Raw genomic sequence first — 20,173 nt, 5'->3', positions numbered from 1 at the left:
CTGTGAGAGGGGCTATCTGTCTTGTGACTGAAGACACGTTTCATGTTTGTGAGCCTAAAGCCTCTTCCTCCTTGGTGCCCAACCTGAGGCACTGGTGTGTGTGACATCCTGGGGAGCAAGTGAGCCCAGTTTTCCTAGTTTAGTAATACATACCTCTTTCTCTCCTGGGTTTTGTGAACTTTAAATCCCTTTGATGGTCTGTTGGGTGACTTGAGAAACAAACTGTGAGCTGCCTTTGAACGCATGTTTATTGTGAGATTTGAATGAGCCTGACAACATCTGTGCCCTTTCCTCAAAAGGTGTCATTAAATCCTGGTTAATCGCTCAGCCCTGACAGCGTATTGTGGGCCAGCCTCCACTGCTTGAGGTTCAGTAACGGGGAAGCAAGGGCAACTGCCACACAAAGACGCGCCCTTCTCTCTGCAGACCCTGTTTGCTGCCAGCCAGTGTTCATCTTCTTTTGCTAACTTTGAATTTAATCATGATAAAAACACAAAATGCCAGGGGAGGGTGGGTGATGGGTATTAAGGAGGGTACCTTTTGGGATGAGCACTGGGTGTTGTATGGAAACCAATTTGACAATAAATTTCATATATTGAAAAAAAAAGAAAAACACACAAAATGCCTGTGTTTGAATACCCATAAGAATTAAGCCAGGGTTCATACTCTTTGTTAGTCCACCTCTAGGAATTATCCTAGGGAAGGAATTAGAGATCCATACAAAGATTTATGTATAAGAATATCATTACAGCATTGTTGTAATTGCAGATGTTAGAAATGGCCTAAACTTTCAATAGTATGGAACTGACTAAATAAATTGTGACATATTCTAACCATGGACTAACATTCTGCCATGAAAAATCATGTTCTCAAAGATTTTATGTCATAGATACGTGAAATTACTTACAGTGCATTGTGAGAAGTGTAAGCAAACATGGCACATAGTGAGCTCTGGGTTCACAAGGCCTGGGGAAAAGATGAGAAGGTTGTGAACCTGGTTTCCTCCATCTCCCCTGGAGAAAATGGAGCAAGACCAGCCTGAGATTAAGTTAGATCAGATCTTTCATTTGGATGGTGGAGGTACATCATACCTTGTTGTTCAGACTTTCTAGTGAACATATGTAAATTTTCATAATGCAGGATAAAAAGTAATCCTTAGAAAAGAAAGCTTATCTCTTTTACTAAAAACAAATTAAAAAGCATTTAAAGTTTTGGCATGTCAGGTGAAAGCTTATGGATGTGGAAGGCATTTGAAGGGAAAGATGGTCTGGGATGAAGACAACCAGTACTGAACAAGGGTAGAAAATCAAATGCCAGTCAAGAAGAAAATGGATATGAAGGCATAGCTTCCTAAGCCCTGACATTTTTGCAGACCTTTTAGATGGTAAGATGGTCTTGGGCTCCCATAGATGCCATCAGATGAGGGCAGGCTGGGCCCAGCTGACAGAGGAGGTGGTGAGAGAGTAGCCCTCTCCTGTTGGAACGCTGCCATTCTCCGTGGAAGAGCCCCATGGTACAGTTTCTCACGGTCTTGGATTGTGGTCAGAATAGCTCACACAGCACTCCTAGTGTATTGGAGTTTATGACAGACTTCATTGAATGAGGCTTTAACTTCCAGGGGAAAAAAAAGACGACTCACACAAAATCCATAAAATTGGTCATGGGAATTCTCAGAATAGGCCTAAGTACTCTTTCGAAAATGATGGAACATAGCTGTTCATGAGTTCCATGTGGCATTTTGGATCTATGGCTTTCAGTTTTTCTTTGTTTTCCACGTCACATCTTGATGTACTATTCTTATAGCAAGCCGAAGTCTCAGCATGAAATAAGTATTTTTTATGCAAAAACAACCCACAGACCTATAACGATCACATTATGTGAATTCTACAGACTTGTGACCTCTGCTTATGCTTTCAACATGTATGAACACTGTCCCAGTGTCTAAAACAAAACAAATGTGGTGTGTGTGTGTATGTGTGTGTTTCCTCCCCTCAGAGATAACAAAAGGCAAAAGGCAAACCTCATTCTTATCAGAACATTGGCTCAGTGGAGGTCCAATTGCATGGGGCTTTAATTGATTTGTGGCTATGATACAGAGCAAGTCTTCAAGGAGCCTTTTGTTCCTTTTCCCACAATATAAAAATCTGACTACATTCTGCTGAGGATTTTTCTCTGTCTCTTTTCTTACAAAAAAAATAAATAAATAAATAAAAAGGTCAATTCCTGGCGTGGTGCCTTGGCTGCTTAGCAAGACGAAAGAAAGTCAAGAAATTTCCATTACGCCCATTTGGGTTTGTGTGGAACAGAGTATAAGCTCAGACATGAGTCGCCTCTGTCTGCCTTCCCTAGGTCACCAGTCCTCTCCTCTTTCTAGGGCTTGCTTCAAAGTCCCAAATAAATCCTAGAACCATACAGGTCCTGACTCTTCCCTAATCTCTCACCTTTGAAATTATACTTCCCAGGTAGAGGTAAAGGCAGTGCTCAGCCACCTCAAGAAGCTGCTCAGAAGTCCAACTCTCTCAGCCAGGGATCTACAGGCAGCAGCTGCAGAGAGCCAAGACAGAGACCCCAGACCACCTTCATGTCAACAGCTGATCAGGCACCTCCTCCTGAACTTCCTGCTCTGGGCTCCTGGAGGCCATGCGATTGCTCGAGAAGTCATCACCCTTGTAAGTCTCCCCTTTAATAGTGTGCTAATTCTCATTTGCATTCCAGGTATGAGGATTGCCTGGCCTTTGACAAGTATGTGTACCAGGGTGCTGTCCAAATGGATGGACAGGCAATGAAGTTGAAAGTTGGGATGGACCCCAGAGCCTGCCCCTTGTGACACCTTCATAATAAGGAAGAAAATGGAGGCTCTGAAAAAAGAGGTCACAATTACTGTCAGAGTCCATAGTAAAGCTAGGTCTTCTGTCTTCCCATGTACTTACTCTTTCAGTTACATTCGTCATGAAGACAGACAAGACTTCAGTGAGAAGTGTTCACTATAGCAATCCAAAAAATTTTGTTAATTAAAAAAACAGTGTTTGCTAATTACAAAGAATTCTTTCTGAAACCCAGCTGACATGAGGGATAAAGAATGGTCCAAGTCAAAAGTGAGTATCATTCATGGCATTGGGTTAGGCAATGACTTCTTGGATAATGTCCCCAAAGGCACAGGCACCACCAACAAAAAATAGATAAACTGAAATTCATCAAAATTAAAACATGTTGTTCATCAAAGATACAAGCAAGACAGTGAAAAGACAAACTCAGGAATGGGAAGAAAATATTTGGAAATCACGTATCTGACAAAGGGGTTAGTATCCAGAATATATTGGGAATTCTTACAACTCAACAACAGCAAAAACCCAATTCAAAAATGGACAACAGATCATAAATAGCTAATAACCACCTGAAAAAATGCTCAACATTATTAGCCATTAGGGAGGTGCAAATTAAAAACCCATGATGAGGTAACATTCCACACCCTCTAGGATGGCTATTACAAACAAAATGGAAAAAACAAGTGTTGGTGAGGATGTAGAGAAATTGGAACACTCCTATATTTCCAGCTGGGAATGCTAAAATGGTACAGCCACTGTGGAAGAGTTTGATAGTTCCTGAAAAAGTTAAACATAGAATTACTATATGATCTGGCAATTCTACTTCTGTGTAAAAGAATTAATAGAATTAAACACTTGGCCACCCTGTTCATAACAGCATTATTCACAATAGCCAAAAGGTAGAAACAACCCAAGTGTCCATCAACAGATAAATGGATAAATAAAATATGGTCTGTATATACAATGGGGTATTTTTGAGCCTTAAAAAAGAATGAAATTCTGATATATGCTACCACATGGATGAACCTTGAGGACATTATTCTAAGTAAACTAAGCCAGACACAAAAGGACACATGCTATATGATTCACTTTTATGAGGTACCTAGAATATGCAAATTTATAGAGACAAAATGTAGAATAGAGGTTACCAGGAGCTGGGCAGGGGAGAGGAATGGAGAGTTGTTTTGGATAATGAAAAAAAGTTCTAGAAATGGATAGTAGTGATGGTTGTACAATATTGTGAATTTACTTCATGCCAATGAACTTTCCACTTCAAAAGGGTTAAAAGACCAAATTTAAGAAGCGTCCACATGCTAGCTTTTGGAATTTTTATTTGCTTTTGTTTTTATTTTTTACTGACATATAATATACATACAGAAAACATACAGCTTGATTAATGTTCATAAACCAAAAATAACCATGTAGCCAGCAACCAAATCAGGAATGTTCTCAGCATCCAGAGAGCCCCTTCTTGCTCCTTTCCCTGGGCAGGTTCTGTTTGAATGTGAATATGAAGAGAGTCCCAGTGATTAAGTAGGACTGCCAAGAACCTCAGAAACCAGCACCCAGGAGGTTCTCAGTCCTGGTAAAACAGTCAGCATGGAGCAGGCAGGCCACAGCAGCCAGCCTGTTAGTCCTGCCTCTCATGTTCAGACAGAAGGCTAAGAGCTAAAAAAATGTCCATGTGTCCATAGACCTTGATATCAACCAACATTACCTCTGCCCAGCTATAAGTAATAATAGTCACTTTTCAGCCACTATCTCAGCCAAGTGATCAAGGTCAACATGACAGTCATAAGACATGTTGACTATAAGTACCCTTAATATAATGTGATGAAAATGGCACTTCTGTGATCTTCCTCCCCTAAACTTTTATAATCCCAGTCTAATAATGAGAAAAACAAATGACAAAAATACCTATGTAGCACACTTCAAAACTGTCCAGGCCATCATCAAAAGGAAAGTGTTAGAAACTGTCAAAGCCAAGAGGAGCATAAGGAGACATGAAAACTAAATATAATGTAGTATTTTAGATATTATCCTGGAACAGAAAAAGGACATTATGGAAAAACTGGGGAGATGAGAAAAAGTCTGTCCTTTGGTTAATAAAATGTATCCATATCAGTTTATTAATTGTGATAAATGTACTATACTAATTTAAGATGTTAATGGAAAACCAGATGTCAGAGATATGGGATCTTTCTGTATTATCTTTTCAGTAAACTAGAAGTCTAAAACTGTTCTAAAATTAAAAGCTATTTCAAAAAGTCAACAGCAGGTGCTTTTGAATCATGAAGGTATAGGAGCCATTTTTGTCACCTGAAACAAATGAAATACGATGAGACAAATGAAAATGGAAACAACTTTCCAGAATTTATGACACACAGCAAAAGCAGTTGTAATAGGGAAGTTCATAGCAATACAGCTCCTAAGATCCAGGAACAAGGCAAGGATGCCTACTCTCACCACTTTTATTCAGCGTAGCCCACAGCAATCAGACAAGATAAAGAAAAGACATCGAAATTGGTAAGGAAGAAATAAAACTGTCACTATTTGCAGATGACATGATACTATATTTAAGAAACCATAAAGACTCCACCAAAAAACTATTAAGACTAATAAATGAATTCAGTAAAGTCACAGGATACAAAATTACCCTACAGAAATGAAACATCAAAAAGTGAACAGTCCCATTTACAATTGCATCAAAAAGACTAAAATACATAGGAATAAATTTAACCGAAGAGATGAAAGGCCTGTACTCTGAAAACTATAACATACTGATGAAAGAAATTGAAGACAGTACAAATAAATGGAAAGATATTCCATATTCATTGATTGGAAGAATTAATATTGTTACAGTTATTACCCAAAGCAATCTGCAGATTCATTGCAATCCCCATTAAAATACCAATGGCATTTTTCACAGAACTAGAACAAACAATCCTAAATTTTGTATGGAACCACAAAAGATCCCAAATAGCCAAAGTAGTTTTGAGAAAGAACAAAACTAGAGGTATCACATGCCCTGATTTCAAACTATACTACAAAGCTTTAGTAATTAAAATAGTATGGAACTGTCACAAACAGACATATAGATCAATGGAATAGAGAGTTCAGAAATAAATCCACATATATACAGTTAATCTGAAAAAATGGAGGCAAGAATATACAATGGGGAAAAGACAATAAATGGTGTTGGGAATACTGGACCACTATCTTATACCATATGTAAAAATAAATTCAAAATGGATTAAAGACTTGAATGTAAGACCTGAAACCATATAACTCCTAGAAGAAAAAACATAGGCAGTAAGCTCTTTGACATCATTCTTAGTGGTGTTTTTTTGGACCAGTTTCCTCAGGCAAGGGCAACAAAAGCTAAAATAAAACAAATGGGATTATGTCAAACTAAAAAAGCCTTTTCGTGGTGAGGGAAACCATCAACAAAATGAAAAAGTAACCTACTGAATGGGAGAAGATATTTGCAAATCATACATCTGCTAAGGGGTTAATATCCAAAATATATAAAGAACTTTCACAACTTTAAAAAAATTGATTAAAGTTGGGCAGAGGACTTAAAAAGGCATTTTTCCAAAGAAATACAGATGGCCAAGAGACACTTGAAAAGATGCTCATCATCACTAGCCCTCAGGGAAATGCAAATCAAAACTACAATGGGATATCACCTCACACCTATCAGATAGGCTGTCATCAAAAGGACAAAAAGGAAGAGTTGACAGGGATATGGAGAAAAGAGAACCTTATATACCCTGTAGGTAAGAATGTAAATTGGTGCTGCCACTATAGAAAACAATATGGAAGTCACTCAGAAATTTAAAAATACAACTACCATACCATCAAGGAATTCTACTTCCAGGTATTTATCTGAAGAAAATGAAAACATCTATTCGAAGAGATAACACATTGCACCCCTATGTTCATTGTAGCGTTATTTACAATAGCCCAGATATGGAAGCAACCTAAGTGTCCGTCAATAGATGAATGTATAAAAAGGTTATATATGGTATGTATATGGACTGTTATTACTCAGCCATAAAAAAATGAAAAAAAATGAAATCTTGCCATTTGCAAACACATGGATAGACCTTGAGGGTATTGTGCTAAGTGAAATAATAAAGAGAAAGACTAAAAAATAATAATAAAAGAGAAAGATAAATACCAGATGATTTCACTTGTATGTGGAGCCTAAAAAACAAAACGGGCGCCTGGATGGCTCAGCTGGCAGAGCATGTAACTCTTGATCTCAGGGTCATGAGTTCAAGCCCTACAAGAGCTTACCTTAGATAGATAGATAGATAGATAGATAGATAGATAGATAGATAGATAGATAAAATGTCTTTAACTATTAAGAAAAAAGTAAAAATTAAAAACAAAACAAATGAATAAGAAAAAGTGGAAACGGGCGCCTGGGTGGCGCAGTCGGTTAAGCGTCCGACTTCAGCCAGGTCACGATCTCGCGGTCCGTGAGTTCGAGCCCCGCGTCAGGCTCTGGGCTGATGGCTCGGAGCCTGGAGCCTGTTTCCGATTCTGTGTCTCCCTCTCTCTCTGCCCCTCCCCCGTTCATGCTCTGTCTCTCTCTGTCCCAAAAATAAATAAACGTTGAAAAAAAAAATTAAAAAAAAAAAAGAAAAAGTGGAAACAGACTCATAGATACAAAGAACAAACTGATAGTTACCAGAATGGTGGTTAGGGAGTGTGGGGGGTGGGGGTGGGGGAGCAAAGTAGATGAAGGGGATTAAGAAGTACAACTTTACAGTTATAAAATAAGTAAGTCATAAATTCTGGTTCAAGATGGCAATGTAGGAAGACACCTATTCCACAGACATACCAAACCTATGCCTATTTATAGAGCAATTCCTCCTGAAAAACTGAAGGCTGACTGAAAAGCTTCTGCACAACAAAAGATAGGCCATAGAGAATGGCAAGAGAGATGGAGACATGGTAATAAAGGGAACACACACTGCAAACTACAGTGGAGAGGGTCCCTCAGTACCATAAGTAGATTCATCTGCCCTGGGGCACAGAAAAAAAAAGTCATGGTTTAAAAGGCTAACTAAAATATAGAGGAATTAGCCCTAGACCCCTGCCAAATGGTGGGGGAGCTGCTGGAATTCTTTGGGTTTGAGAGGCTGGTGAGCACCATGATTTACGTTCTCCCTTCATCTTCATAGCATAGACTGGCCAGTATTTGGGCACCACAGCCAGCCTGCCACCTCAGCAAGCCCTATGCCTCTAGCCCACACAGCACCAGACACCTGTGAAATAGGAAAAAACAAAAACAAAAAACAAAAACCTGTGGTTTAAAAGAACAATTAGAACATAAAGGCTCCAGCTCTAGAACCCTGCCAGTGTGTGTGTTTTGGGGGGTAAGGGGTGAGGGGTGGTCTGGTGGAGCTCTCTGGATCAAAGAGCCTGTCAAGTGCCATGGTTTACACTCCCCCTCCACCTCGGTAGCATGGATGGGAGCAGGGTCCGGGTGCCCCAACCAGCCTGTCACCACAGTGAGCCTAGGTCCCTAGCCCATACTAACCCAAGCCTTCCCACCAAGGTGGCCTCAGCACAGTGCCGACAAGGGTACCCCTGGTCAGCATTCACTGTAGCTCTAGCCATCTCACCAAGGTGACACAGATGCAGGACAGCACTACTTTGGTTCCAGACAATTTGCTAAGATACCCCCAGTGCAGGGCATCCTGGGCCCTCCCAGCCTATTCCCACCTTGGCCTCTGCTGCCCCATCAGGAGCCCCTTGTACTGAGCATCTTGGGACTGCAACCTACCTAGACACAGATCTAAGCAGCCAGCCAAAGTCACCAGGCCTACATTGTCTACACAGAAGATGGCCATTCTTTCAGGTTGAGGAGAATTAACTGTTTAACTGAATTCATCAAAATACAGGCCAGGCAAAATGAAGAGATGGAAAAATATGCTCCAAACAAAATAACAAGCACAAAACTCAGGAAAAAAGCTAAATGAAATGGAGATTACCAGTCTTCCTGATAAGGAGTTCAAAGTAATGATCCTAGAGATACTCACCAGAATGGAGAGAAAATTCAGTTAATTTACTGAGAACTTTAACAAAGACATAGATAATATAAAAAAGAATGAATCAGAGGCACCTGAGTGACTTAGTTGTTTAAGTGTCCAACTCTTGGTTTTAGCTCAGGTCACAATCTCACAGTTCATGGGTTAGGGCTCCATGCTGACATTGCAGAGCCTGCTTGGGATTCTCTCTCTGTCTCTCAAAAATAAATAAATAAACTTAAAGAATGAATCAATGAAAAATAAATAAATGAAAAATACATTAGAGGAAATCAACAGTAGATTAGAAGAATGGATCAGTGATCTGGAAGACAGGGTAATAGAACAACACCCAAGATGAACAGAAGACTTTTTTTAAATGAGGTTAAGGGCTGTCTTGGACAACATCAAGTGAACAAACAGAAGAAGAGAGAAAGGGGCAGAAAATTTATCTGAAGAAATGATAGCTGAAAACTTCCCTAAAGTGGGGAAAGAAACAGACATCCAGGTTAAGGAAGCACAAAGAATTTCAAACAAGATGAACCAAAGGAAGTCCACACCATGACCATACTAATTTAAAATGTTAAAGATTAAAGATGAAGAGAGAATTTTAAAAGTAAGAAGAGAGAGACAACTAGTAACATAAAGGGAAACTCCATAAGGCTTTCAACTGACTTTTCAGCAGAGACTTTGCCAGGTCAGAAGGGAGTGGCAGCATGATAGATTCAGAAGGATGAAAGGGTAAAAAAAACATACAAGCAAGAATACTCTCTTGGAAGATTATCATTCAGAATTGAAAGAGAGTTTCCCAGAGAAAAGTCAAAGTAGTTCATCATCACTAAACCACCCTTACAAAAAAAATGTTAAAGGGAATTCTTTAAGTGGAAAATAAAAGGCCATAATCAGAAATAAGGAAATTATAAAAGGAAAAACTTTCATGAGTAAAAGGAAACACATAGTAAAGATAGAACAATAACTTATAACTTGAAGGTTATGAGACAAAAGTAGCAAAAAGTAGTAGTATATATATAACCTTGGATGGGATGGTAAAAAGGAAGTTCTTTTAGAATGTGTTCAAACTAAATGACTATCCATTTAATATAGATTGCTACATAACTAGAATGTTATGCACGAACCTCATCGTAGTCATTAACTAAAAACCTATAGTAGATACACAAAAAATAAAGAGAAAGAAAGCCAAGCATAACACTAAAGAAAGCTGTCAATCATAAGGAAAGAGAAGGAGAGATGAAAGAAATAGAGAAGAACTACAAAAACAACAGAAAACAATGAACAAAATGGCAATATATACATACCTATCAATAATTACTTTAAATGTAAATGGTCTAAATGCTCCAATTAAAAGACAATAGGTGATAAAGTGGATTTAAAAATACTTAAGACCCTCATCTACATGCTGCCTACAAGAGACTCATTTCAGACCTAAAGACACAGACTGAAAGTGAAGGAATGGAAAAAGATATTTCATGCAAATGGAAACAAAAAAAAGAAGAAAAGTGAGGTAATAATACTCATATGAGACAAAATAGGTTTTAAAACAAAGACTGTAACAAGAGACAACGGCATTATGTAATGGTAAAGGGATTAATCTACCAAGAGGGTATAATAATTATAAATATCTATGTACCCAACACTGAAGCATCTAAATACATAAAGCAAATATTAACAGACATAAAGGGAGAAATTGCTAATAATAGTAGGGGACTTTAATATCCCACTTATTCCAATAACTAGATCATCCAGGCAGAAAGTCAATAAGGAAACAGTATCTTTGAATGACCCTCTAGACCAGATGGACTTACATAAATACAGAACATCACACCCCAAAATACCAGAATACACAATCTTTTCAAGTGCACATAGAACATTATCCAAGATAAATCACTCGTTAGGCCACAAAACAGGTCTCAGTAAATTTAAGAAGATTGAAATCATACCATGCATCTTTCCCAACAACCATGGTATGAAACTAGAAATCAATAACAAGAAAAAATGAAAAGAAAAATAAGAAACAAACATGTGGAGGCTAAACAACCTGCTGTTAAACAACCAATGGGTCAATGAAGAAAATCAGAGAGGCTATCAGAAAAATACACAGAGACAAGATGCAAACACAATGGTCCAAAATCTTTCAGATGCCGTGAAAGTAGTTCTAAGAGGAAAGTTTATAGCAATACAGATCTGTAAGAAACGAAAAAAAAATCTCAAACCATCTAAACTTACACCTAAAGGAACTTGAAAGAGAACAAAGCTCAAAGTTACTGTAAGGAAAGAAATAATGAAGATCAGAGCAGAAATAAATGAAATTGAGAGTAAAAAAAAAAAAAAGGAAAGGAAAGGAAAAAAAAAGATCAGTGAACCCAAGAGCTAGTTCTTGGAAAAGTTAGACAAAATTGGTAAACCTTTAGGCAGAAAAAGAAAAAACTGAAATAAAAAAAAAAATCAGAAATGAAAGAGGACAGGGCAACTGGGTGGCTCAGTTGGTTAAGCACCCAACTTTGGCCCAGGTCATGATCTCGTGGTTTGTGAGTTTGAGCCCCTGTCAGGCTCTATGCTGACAGAACCTGCTTTTGATTCTGTGTCTCCCTCTCTCAATGCCCCTGCCCCGCTCATGCTCTGTCTCTCTCTCAGAAATAAAAAAATAAACATTAGAAATGAAAGAGGAGAAGTAACAATCAGAACCACCAAAATACAAAGGATTATAAGAGACTATTATGAAAAATTACATGCCAACAAATTGAACAATCTAGAATAAATAAATTCCCAGAAACATAATCTTCCCAAATTGAATCAGGAAGAAATAGAAAATATGAACATACTAATTACTATAATGAAGTTGAATCAGTTTTCAGAAAACTTTCAGCAAATAAAAATCTATGACCAAATGGATTCACTGGTGAATTCTTCCAAACATTTAAAGAAAAGTTAATACCTATTCTCTTCAAACCATTCCAAAAATATGGAAGAGGAAGGAAAACTTCCAAATACATTCTATGAGGCCATTACCCTCATACCAAAACCAAAGGCACAAAAAAAAGAAAATTACAGGCCAATATTATTGACGAACATAGATTCAAAATTCCTCAGCAAAATATTAGCAAATTGAATTGAATTTTCAGTTTCACATGGAACATTGTCCAGATCACACATTAGGCCATAAAACAGAATTAAAAGTACAGTTTCCCATGGGGTGCCTGGGTGGGTCAGTCATGGCAAACGCAGTCAAAGCCATGACTTTGGCTCAGGTCATGATCTTGAGTGGTTTGTGAGTTTGAGCCCCGCGTCAGGCTCTGTGCTGACAGCTCGGAGCCTGGAGCCTGCTCCAGATTCTTTATCTCTCTCTTTGCCCCTCTCCCCCTCATTCATTCTCTCTCTCTCTCTCTCTCTCTCTCTCTCTCCCTCCCTCTCACCCTCCCTCCCTCTCCTTCTCCCTCTCCCCCTCCCCCTCCCTCTCCCTCTCTCAAAAATAAAAACAAATTTTTTAAAGTACAATCCCCATGATCAAGTGGGATATATGCCATGGATGCAAGCATAGTTCAATACTTGTAAATCAATCAATGTGATATACCACATTAACAGAATAAAGCATAATAATCATAGTCATTTTAATGTTTGCAGAAAAAGCACCTGACAAAATTAAGCACCCATTTATGATAAAAACTCTCAACAGAATAGGTTTAAATGGAAGGTATCTCAATAAATGACAAACCCACAACTAACATCATACTCAATAGAGAAAGTTAAACTGAGAGCTTTTCCTCTAAGATTGGGAACAAAGCAAGGACATCTACTGTTGCCAGTTTTATTCAAAATAGTACTGGAAGTCCTATCTACAGCAGTCAGACAAGAAAAAGAAATAAAATGCATCCATATTGATAAGGAAGAAGTAAACTGTCACAGTTTGCACATATGACATGATGCCATACATAGAAAACCATGGATTCTACCAGCAAAACTATTAGAATTAATAAATGAGGGGTGCCTGGGTGGTGCGGTCTGTTAAGTATCAGGTCAGATCATGATCTCATGGTTTGTGAGTTTGAGCCCTGCATCAATCAGGCTGTCTGCTGTCAGCACAGAGCCCGTTTTGGATCCTCTGTCCTCCTCTCTCTCTGCCACTCCACTGCTCGTGCTCTCTGTCTCAAAAATAAATAAACATTTTTTAAAAAGTAAAATTAAAGGGGCGCCTGGGTGGCGCAGTCGGTTAAGCGTCCGACTTCAGCCAGGTCACGATCTCGCGGTCCGTGAGTTCGAGCCCCGCGTCAGGCTCTGGGCTGATGGCTCAGAGCCTGGAGCCTGTTTCCGATTCTGTGTCTCCCTCTCTCTCTGCCCCTCCCCCGTTCATGCTCTGTCTCTCTCTGTCCCAAAAATAAATAAACGTTGAAAAAAAAAAATTAAAAAAAAAAAAAAAAAAGTAAAATTAAAGAATAAATGAATTCCATAAAGTTTCAGGATACAAAATTAATATGCAGAAATCTGTTGCATTTCTTTTTTTTTTTTTTTTTTTTCAACGTTTATTTATTTTTGGGACAGAGAGAGACAGAGCATGAACGGGCGAGGGGCAGAGAGAGAGGGAGACACAGAATCGGAAACAGGCTCCAGGCTCTGAGCCATCAGCCCAGAGCCCGACGCGGGGCTCGAACTCACAGACCGCAAGATCGTGACCTGGCTGAAGTCGGACGCTTAACCGACTGCGCCACCCAGGCGCCCCTCTGTTGCATTTCTATATACTAACAAGAAAGTAGCAGAAAGAAAAAGAAGACAACTCCATTTACAGTTGCACCAAAAAGATTGAATACCCAGGAATAAACTTAACCAAGAAGTTGAAAGACCTATACTCTGAAAACTACTTTCATCAATGAAAGATCTCAAACAATCTAACAGTACTACTTTGATGAAAGAAATTGAAGATGACACAAACTGAAAAATATACCATGCTCATAGCTTGGAAGAATTAATGTCCATATTACCCAAAGCAGTCTGTAGATTCAGTGCTATTCCTATCAAAATACCAATAGTATTTTTCACAGAACTACAACAAATAAACTGAACGTTTGTATGGAACCACAAAAGACACTGAATAACCAAAGTAATCTTGCGAAAGAACAAAGCCCAGTCCCAGATTTCAAGATATACTACAAAGCTATAATAATCAAAACACTATGGTACTGGCTCAAAAATAGACACACAGATAATTGGAACAGAGCAGAGATCCCAGAAATAAACCCATACTTATATGGTCAACTAATCTATGACAAAGGCAAGAATCTACAATGGGGAAAAGACAGTCTCTTCACTAAATAGTGCTGGAAAAACTGGACAACTACATGCAAAAGAATGAAACTGTACCACCGTCTTACACCATACACAAAAAAAAAGACCCAAAATGGATCAAAAACAAATATGAGACCTACAACCATAAAACTCCCAGAAGAAAACATAGGTAGTAATTCCTTTGACATTGATCTCAGCAACATTTTTCTAGATATGTCTCCTCAGGCAAGGGAAACAAAAGCAAAAATAGACAATTGGGATTATACCAAAGTAAAAAGCTTTCAGAGTGAAGGAAACCATTAACAAAATGAAAAGGTAATCTACTAAATGAAAGAAGATATTTGCAAATGATATCTGATAAAAAGCTAATATCCACAATATATAAAGAACTTACACAAGTCAACACCAAAAATGCAAATTATCCAATTAAAATGGGTAGAGGACCTGAATAGACATTTTTCCTAAGAAGGACATACAGATGGCCAACAGACATGAGGAGATGCTCAGTATCCCTAATCATCAGGGAAGTGTGAATCCAAATCACGGTGAGATGCCACCTTAGACCTTGTCTGAATGGCTAAAATTAAGACAAAACCAAGTGTTAGTGAGGATGTGGAGAAAAAGGAAACCTCGTGCACTGTTTGTGGGAATATAGATTGGTGCAGCCACTGTGGAAAACAGTATGAAGGTTCCTCAAAAATTTCAAAATAGAATTATTTTACAATCCAGTAATTCCATTACTGGTTGTTTGCCTAAAAAAAACAAAAACACTAATTTGAAAAGATACATGCACCCGTATGTTTTTTGCAGCATTATGTACAATAGCCAAGATATGGAAATACCCTAAGAGTCCATCAGTAGATAAATGGATAAAGAAGTGATATATGTACACAATGGAATATTATTCAGTCATAGAAAAGAATGAGATCTTGCCATTTGTGACAACATGTGTAGACCTAGAGGGTATAATGCTAAGTGAAATATGTCACACAGAGAAAGACAAATATCATACAACTTCACTTATATGTGGAATCTAAAAAATAAAACAAATGAATAAAGTCCATGAGGCTGTCATGTACAGCATGGGAAATATAGTCAATATTATTGTAATAACTTTGTGTGATGACAGATGATAACTAGATATCACATCATTTCATAATGTATAAAAATATTAAATCACTATGATGTAAACCTGAAACTGATAGGATATTAGTTTTTCAACTAATTATTTTTCAACATTATAAGTCAACAGCAGGCACTTTTGAATCATGAAAGCATTGGTGGCATTTTTTGTCACCTGATCTCTGACCTTCTGTCCTTGTCCTCAGTACCTGTGGATGGAATCACAGCCCTGAGGGGAGCCTTCTCAGGCTGACAGCTGGGACTCAAACCCTTCCTCCCGGAGCCTGTGCCCTCCTTCTCCCTGGGGAACTCCTGTTCTGCTGGTCTCCAATTCTGTCACCTTGGGAATGGAGAAGCAGACCCTTGCTGGAGTTTGCCTTGCTTTACAGGCCAGAGAGATGATGGTGGGCCTGGCCTTGCTCATGGGGTGTGAAAGGAAGAAAGTGGCCCAGAGAATGCTCCTCAGAGACACCCAGTTATTCCAGTCACATATTCACCCATTCTGGGGAAACAGTCACATTCAGAATGGACCACCTTTAAGTCTCTCCCACAGAGAAGCTGCCGTGAATAAGGAGCTAGAGTATTCCACAAATTCAGGTTGTGCCGTGCATTCTCACAAAATAGTCCAGCTGCAGACCTGTGCATGAGGCTGAGGGAAGTTTGAAAACCCGGTGAATCTTCATAAAGTATCGTAAGTCAGCTCAGCTGCAAAAAAAAAAAAAAATCATTGAAGGAAAAGCACCAATGTTCCTCTTTACACATTGGCCTCTTAGCAGGTGCTAGCTGTCTGGGCACCTTGGAGCCCATCATGGCCGAGAGAGCCTCCTAGACACTGTCCTTGCAGGTGTTTTGAAACTATTTTTAGTAACATACCACACTTCTTAACTGGAAGGCTTCCTGCAGTGGCCCCATGACAGGTTGAAGACAGCCTGGCTAATGCAGCTACAAACAGAACAGAGGGCAGGAGTCCTCCACACGGTGCCAGCTTCTCATGGGTTTCTCCTCGTCCCCCCATCTCATCAGTTCCTCTCTCTGGAAGCACCCTGGCAGGAGCCCTGGGCCAGGCTGCTTGGCCGGGAGCAGGCAGTGGCCAGATGGTAGAAGTGTTGGCTTTGGTAGGACGGCCTCTCTCTTCCAGCTGCCCTGAGGACCCCAGCCCTGACCCAGCTTTGATGTGAACTCAGGCCCGAGCAGAGCAGTTCCTGGGCCTGTGCCCTATCTTATCCCTCTTGTCCCAGCACCAGCTTTGGGGAGCACTCTATGCTGTGGACAGAGGGGGCTGCGTGTCTGAACCCTGTCTCTTGAGGCCTCCATATGTTCCTGTGCCCCAGCCTTTGCCGTAGGACACTCCCTACGAACCACTTCCTTTGGCTCCTGCACAGGCCCCAGCGATCAGCTTCTGCCTGTCCTGGGCTTCTGAGAATTTCCACTGAACTCATTCTTCAGAAGCCCTGTCTCTTCTCGTGCAGTCTTCTCCTCCTCTGGCTCCTACGTTTCTTGCCCCACCCACTTGTTTGCCATCTTCACGTGCTCCCTTCCTCTGCACCTCTTTGACCCGGATGAGGCACAAGCAGCTCAGGCGGTGTTCGGTTTCCTCCTGCCCCTGAGGCTTGCTCTCTCTGCCTTCTGTCCTGCTCTGAGCTCATGTTTCTCCCTCCTTCTCCTTCTGTCTTTGTTGCCGGACCACAGCAGTCACAGGTAAAAAGTTAGCTAGCATCTGAAACGCAGAGTTAAGTTCTGTAGTTGTTGAACTCAAATGAACTTAAATTCAGCCAACAATGTAGATTGCCTACTTCAGCTGCAGGGAGGTGGACACGTGTGACTAGAGACCGTGAGTGGAACAGTGTGGAGGTTGAGCTGTCTCATAAAGATGACACGAGGTCCAAGTGGCCGGCCTCCACAATCAGCTGTCATGGCTGTGCCACTGCGGTGCTTCCAGCCCAATGGAGGCCCTGGGATCAATGGCAGTCTCTCTGCACTTGGGGTCTAGGAAGTACATTAACTCTTTTAAGGTGTCTCAGGTAGGCTTATGCAGTTTCATCCACAGAGACAGACTGTGTCTGACAGAGGTTACCCACAGCATCTGTGATTCTGAGTAAAAACCATGCAGTGGTAATATGGACACCAAGAGCCACAGTGAACCCCACCTAGGCTGGTGGCCTGCCCCCCACCCCCCAGCAGAGCCCCTCCCAGCTGAGGTTGAAGAGAGCTAATGCCATCAAGGTATGCCCCACGGTATCCTGTGCTGCCTGAGCATGTGCCTTGACTGCCGGTCAGAGGTGGTGGCCCTGGATTGAAGGGTATCCAGGGCCACGCGATAGTCCGAGGGCGGTCGGTCACCCTACCAGAAGGCCCCCAGTGGCGATGGAGAGGAAGCTGACCTTTGGCTGCTGTGGCTAATCAAATATTTGAGTGGTCTATAGAAACTGCCACACACAAAATGAATATGTAGATTACTGTCAAAATCAGGGCTTCTTAATGTGCTTCTGTCTAAAAAAATCACAGCAAACTCAACACAATTCAGTTGTGAGATTCCCACCCTTCCCTTTTTGCTGAGCTGAAATTCTTAGGAAAATACACCTAAGAATGCCTTGAGGCTGTATTTAGCAGAACTAACAATTCCTGTGTTTCCTGCTTCCCTTGAGAATCAGGTGTTAAAACCTTAGATGTCTATTAAAAAGCAAGTGGGCCCAGGTTGCTAGCCCAAGAATGCCATTTATAAAGCTGTGTGAAAACAGGTGGCATTTTCCTTTCAGCACTTTCCAGTTCTCATATTCGTGTGAGCCTTTTGCAGACAGGCTGCAGCACGGCTTGCCTCTGCTTCCCCACAGCAAATACTCGCACAGCCTGTGACTGGCATTCCAGGAAATGTGGGGCTTATTTGTAGCCTTTGTGAGTCTGGGGCCATTCTGTCAGAAGAGGGTGATCATTAGGAAATGACTCTGCTCCCTGGATGGCCAGCCTCTGAGAACAGACTGGCTTTGCTCATCACCTTGAAAACAAAACGAGAGTCATTGAAAGCTAACAGGAATGCAGCTGCTTTTCGGGGAAGGACGGGTCCAGTTGGTCCACTGGACAAAGAGATGAATCTGTCTAGTTAGTGTTTTAGTTTTCTTTCTCCTCTGTACTCATTGCAGATGGCTCCAACCGATGAGCTAAGCCACGAGATTGCTGGCTTTCTTGACCAGACCTTGTACAGATGGGATCGCCTCTGCCTGGAAGCACCTAGGTCAAGAAAACTGGCCCGAGAGCTCCTGGCTGAGCTGCACGCTCACATCCAGCATCGGCCAGCTGCACATGGAGCTGCCGTGCATGCAGCAGGCTCCCCGAGATCTCGTGACGAAACAATGAGACTGATTCGTCGTGGAACGAGTAGTGAGGATGAGCCATAGACATCTTGGTGAGAGCTGCTAGAACACATTTTATGAAGTCAGAAGACAAATTCCTTAGCCCAAACTCAGTCTGTCTTATTAGTTCATGACTAGATTGTGCCTTGAGCATTCCCTACCTGCTCAGCCCAGCTGCCAGAGAATCACTGAAGACAAGCCTTGAATAGGAGAACACTTTCATTTCCCTTTTTCCTTATATCAAATGAAGATACACAACTATTACTTGAGTGGTTCAAAGTCTTTGGACCGAGAAATTGGTCATGAACCACTGATCAGTTTAGAAGTAACTTAGTCCTTTTCCACAGATCTCTTTTTTCAGAAATCAGGCTACTGTTATTGGTGTTTCTTTTAATCCACAGGGCTTTGAGATAAAGCCACACTCTTGCTTCCCTAAGAAATTCTTCACTAAGGAGTCTCTCGGGCACCTCCGAGGGGAAGCAGAGGCCATCAGGCCCAGTAGCAAGTGGTAGTGACTGGGGCCACTGCTGTGGTGGGCAGTCAAGCCAGCTCGGCTGTGGAGAACGGCACTGCTTAGCAATGAAATAAAGCCGGTTCCAATGCTAACTCTTTTTGCTTTCTGTTTGCTAAACACTCCCACCAAGGGAGCTCACATTGCCTCAGAGAGGACTGATGTGAGAATATAGGATATGTTCTGGAAGAATACATTATATTTCAGTTGTCTAATTAACTGAGGTGGGAATTAGAAATTCCTAATAAAGAATAGGTAACCCCAGGGGCGCCTGGGTGGCTCAGTTGGTTGAGCATCCGACTTCAGCTCGGGTCATGATCTCACAGTTTGTGGGTTTGAGCCCCACGTTGGGCTCTGTGCTGACAGCTTGGAGCCTGGAGCCTGCTTCTGATTCTGTGACTCCCTCTCTCTCTGCCCCTCCCCTGCACATGCTCTTTCTCTGTCTCTCAAAAATAAATATTTTAAAAAATTAAAAAAAAAGAACCCTAATATTTATTTTTACATCAATTGAAAATTTTTTCCCCTTCCAAGTTTGTTTTTTTTTCTTACATGAGCTAAAATCCTTCCAGGACCTCACTTTTTTTTTTTTTTTTTTTTTTTTAAGTTTAATCTGCGAATGAGCAAGCAGGAGAGGGGCAGAGGGAGAGGGAGAGAATCCCAAGCAGGCACTATCAGTGCAGAGTCCGACGTGGGGCTCAAACTCAACAAACCATGAGATCATGACCTGAGCTGAGATCAAGACACCCAGGTGCTCCTCAAGTTTATTCTTCATATGCATTGATTGTGTACTCTTTTGTGTGGGTCGAATCAGTCAGGACTTTTATGGCTACTTTGTTAGTGTTAGTAATCTCTGAGTCTCCTGCAATTTGAGCTCAGGTGTGAGTAGCGTTTTGTTGTATTAGAGGTCGTGGTTTTAGGGGAGTTTCCGTTTCGGTATATGGATCTACCTAAGGATCTGAAAAATTCAAGAACTTTTAACTTTTGAGAAATACTGCAGTTTGAACAGTGCACTGATAAAATACTTCAGTCATG

At 40.7% G+C, this 20,173-nt stretch overlaps 1 protein-coding gene across 1 annotated transcript in view; it reads left to right on the top strand.

Annotated features, from left to right (window-relative positions):
* Positions 1–19,447, top strand: part of FANCC (FA complementation group C) — a 265,910-nt gene extending 246,463 nt beyond the window's left edge. The window contains exons 15-16 of the mRNA XM_047103066.1: positions 2,463–2,669; positions 18,421–19,447. Coding sequence (XP_046959022.1) covers positions 2,463–2,669; positions 18,421–18,675 — 462 coding nt within the window. The 3' untranslated portion in view covers positions 18,676–19,447. The remainder of the gene's footprint in view (positions 1–2,462; positions 2,670–18,420) is intronic.
* The last annotated feature ends 726 nt before the right edge of the window (positions 19,448–20,173 follow it).

Source organism: Lynx rufus, unplaced genomic scaffold, assembly GCF_022079265.1.
Source record: "Lynx rufus isolate CCGP_SWC_20201006 ecotype Redwood Valley unplaced genomic scaffold, mLynRuf1.p SCAF_10, whole genome shotgun sequence".
Lineage (NCBI taxonomy): Eukaryota > Metazoa > Chordata > Mammalia > Carnivora > Felidae > Lynx > Lynx rufus.
This window is presented reverse-complemented; position numbering and strand designations above follow the sequence as displayed.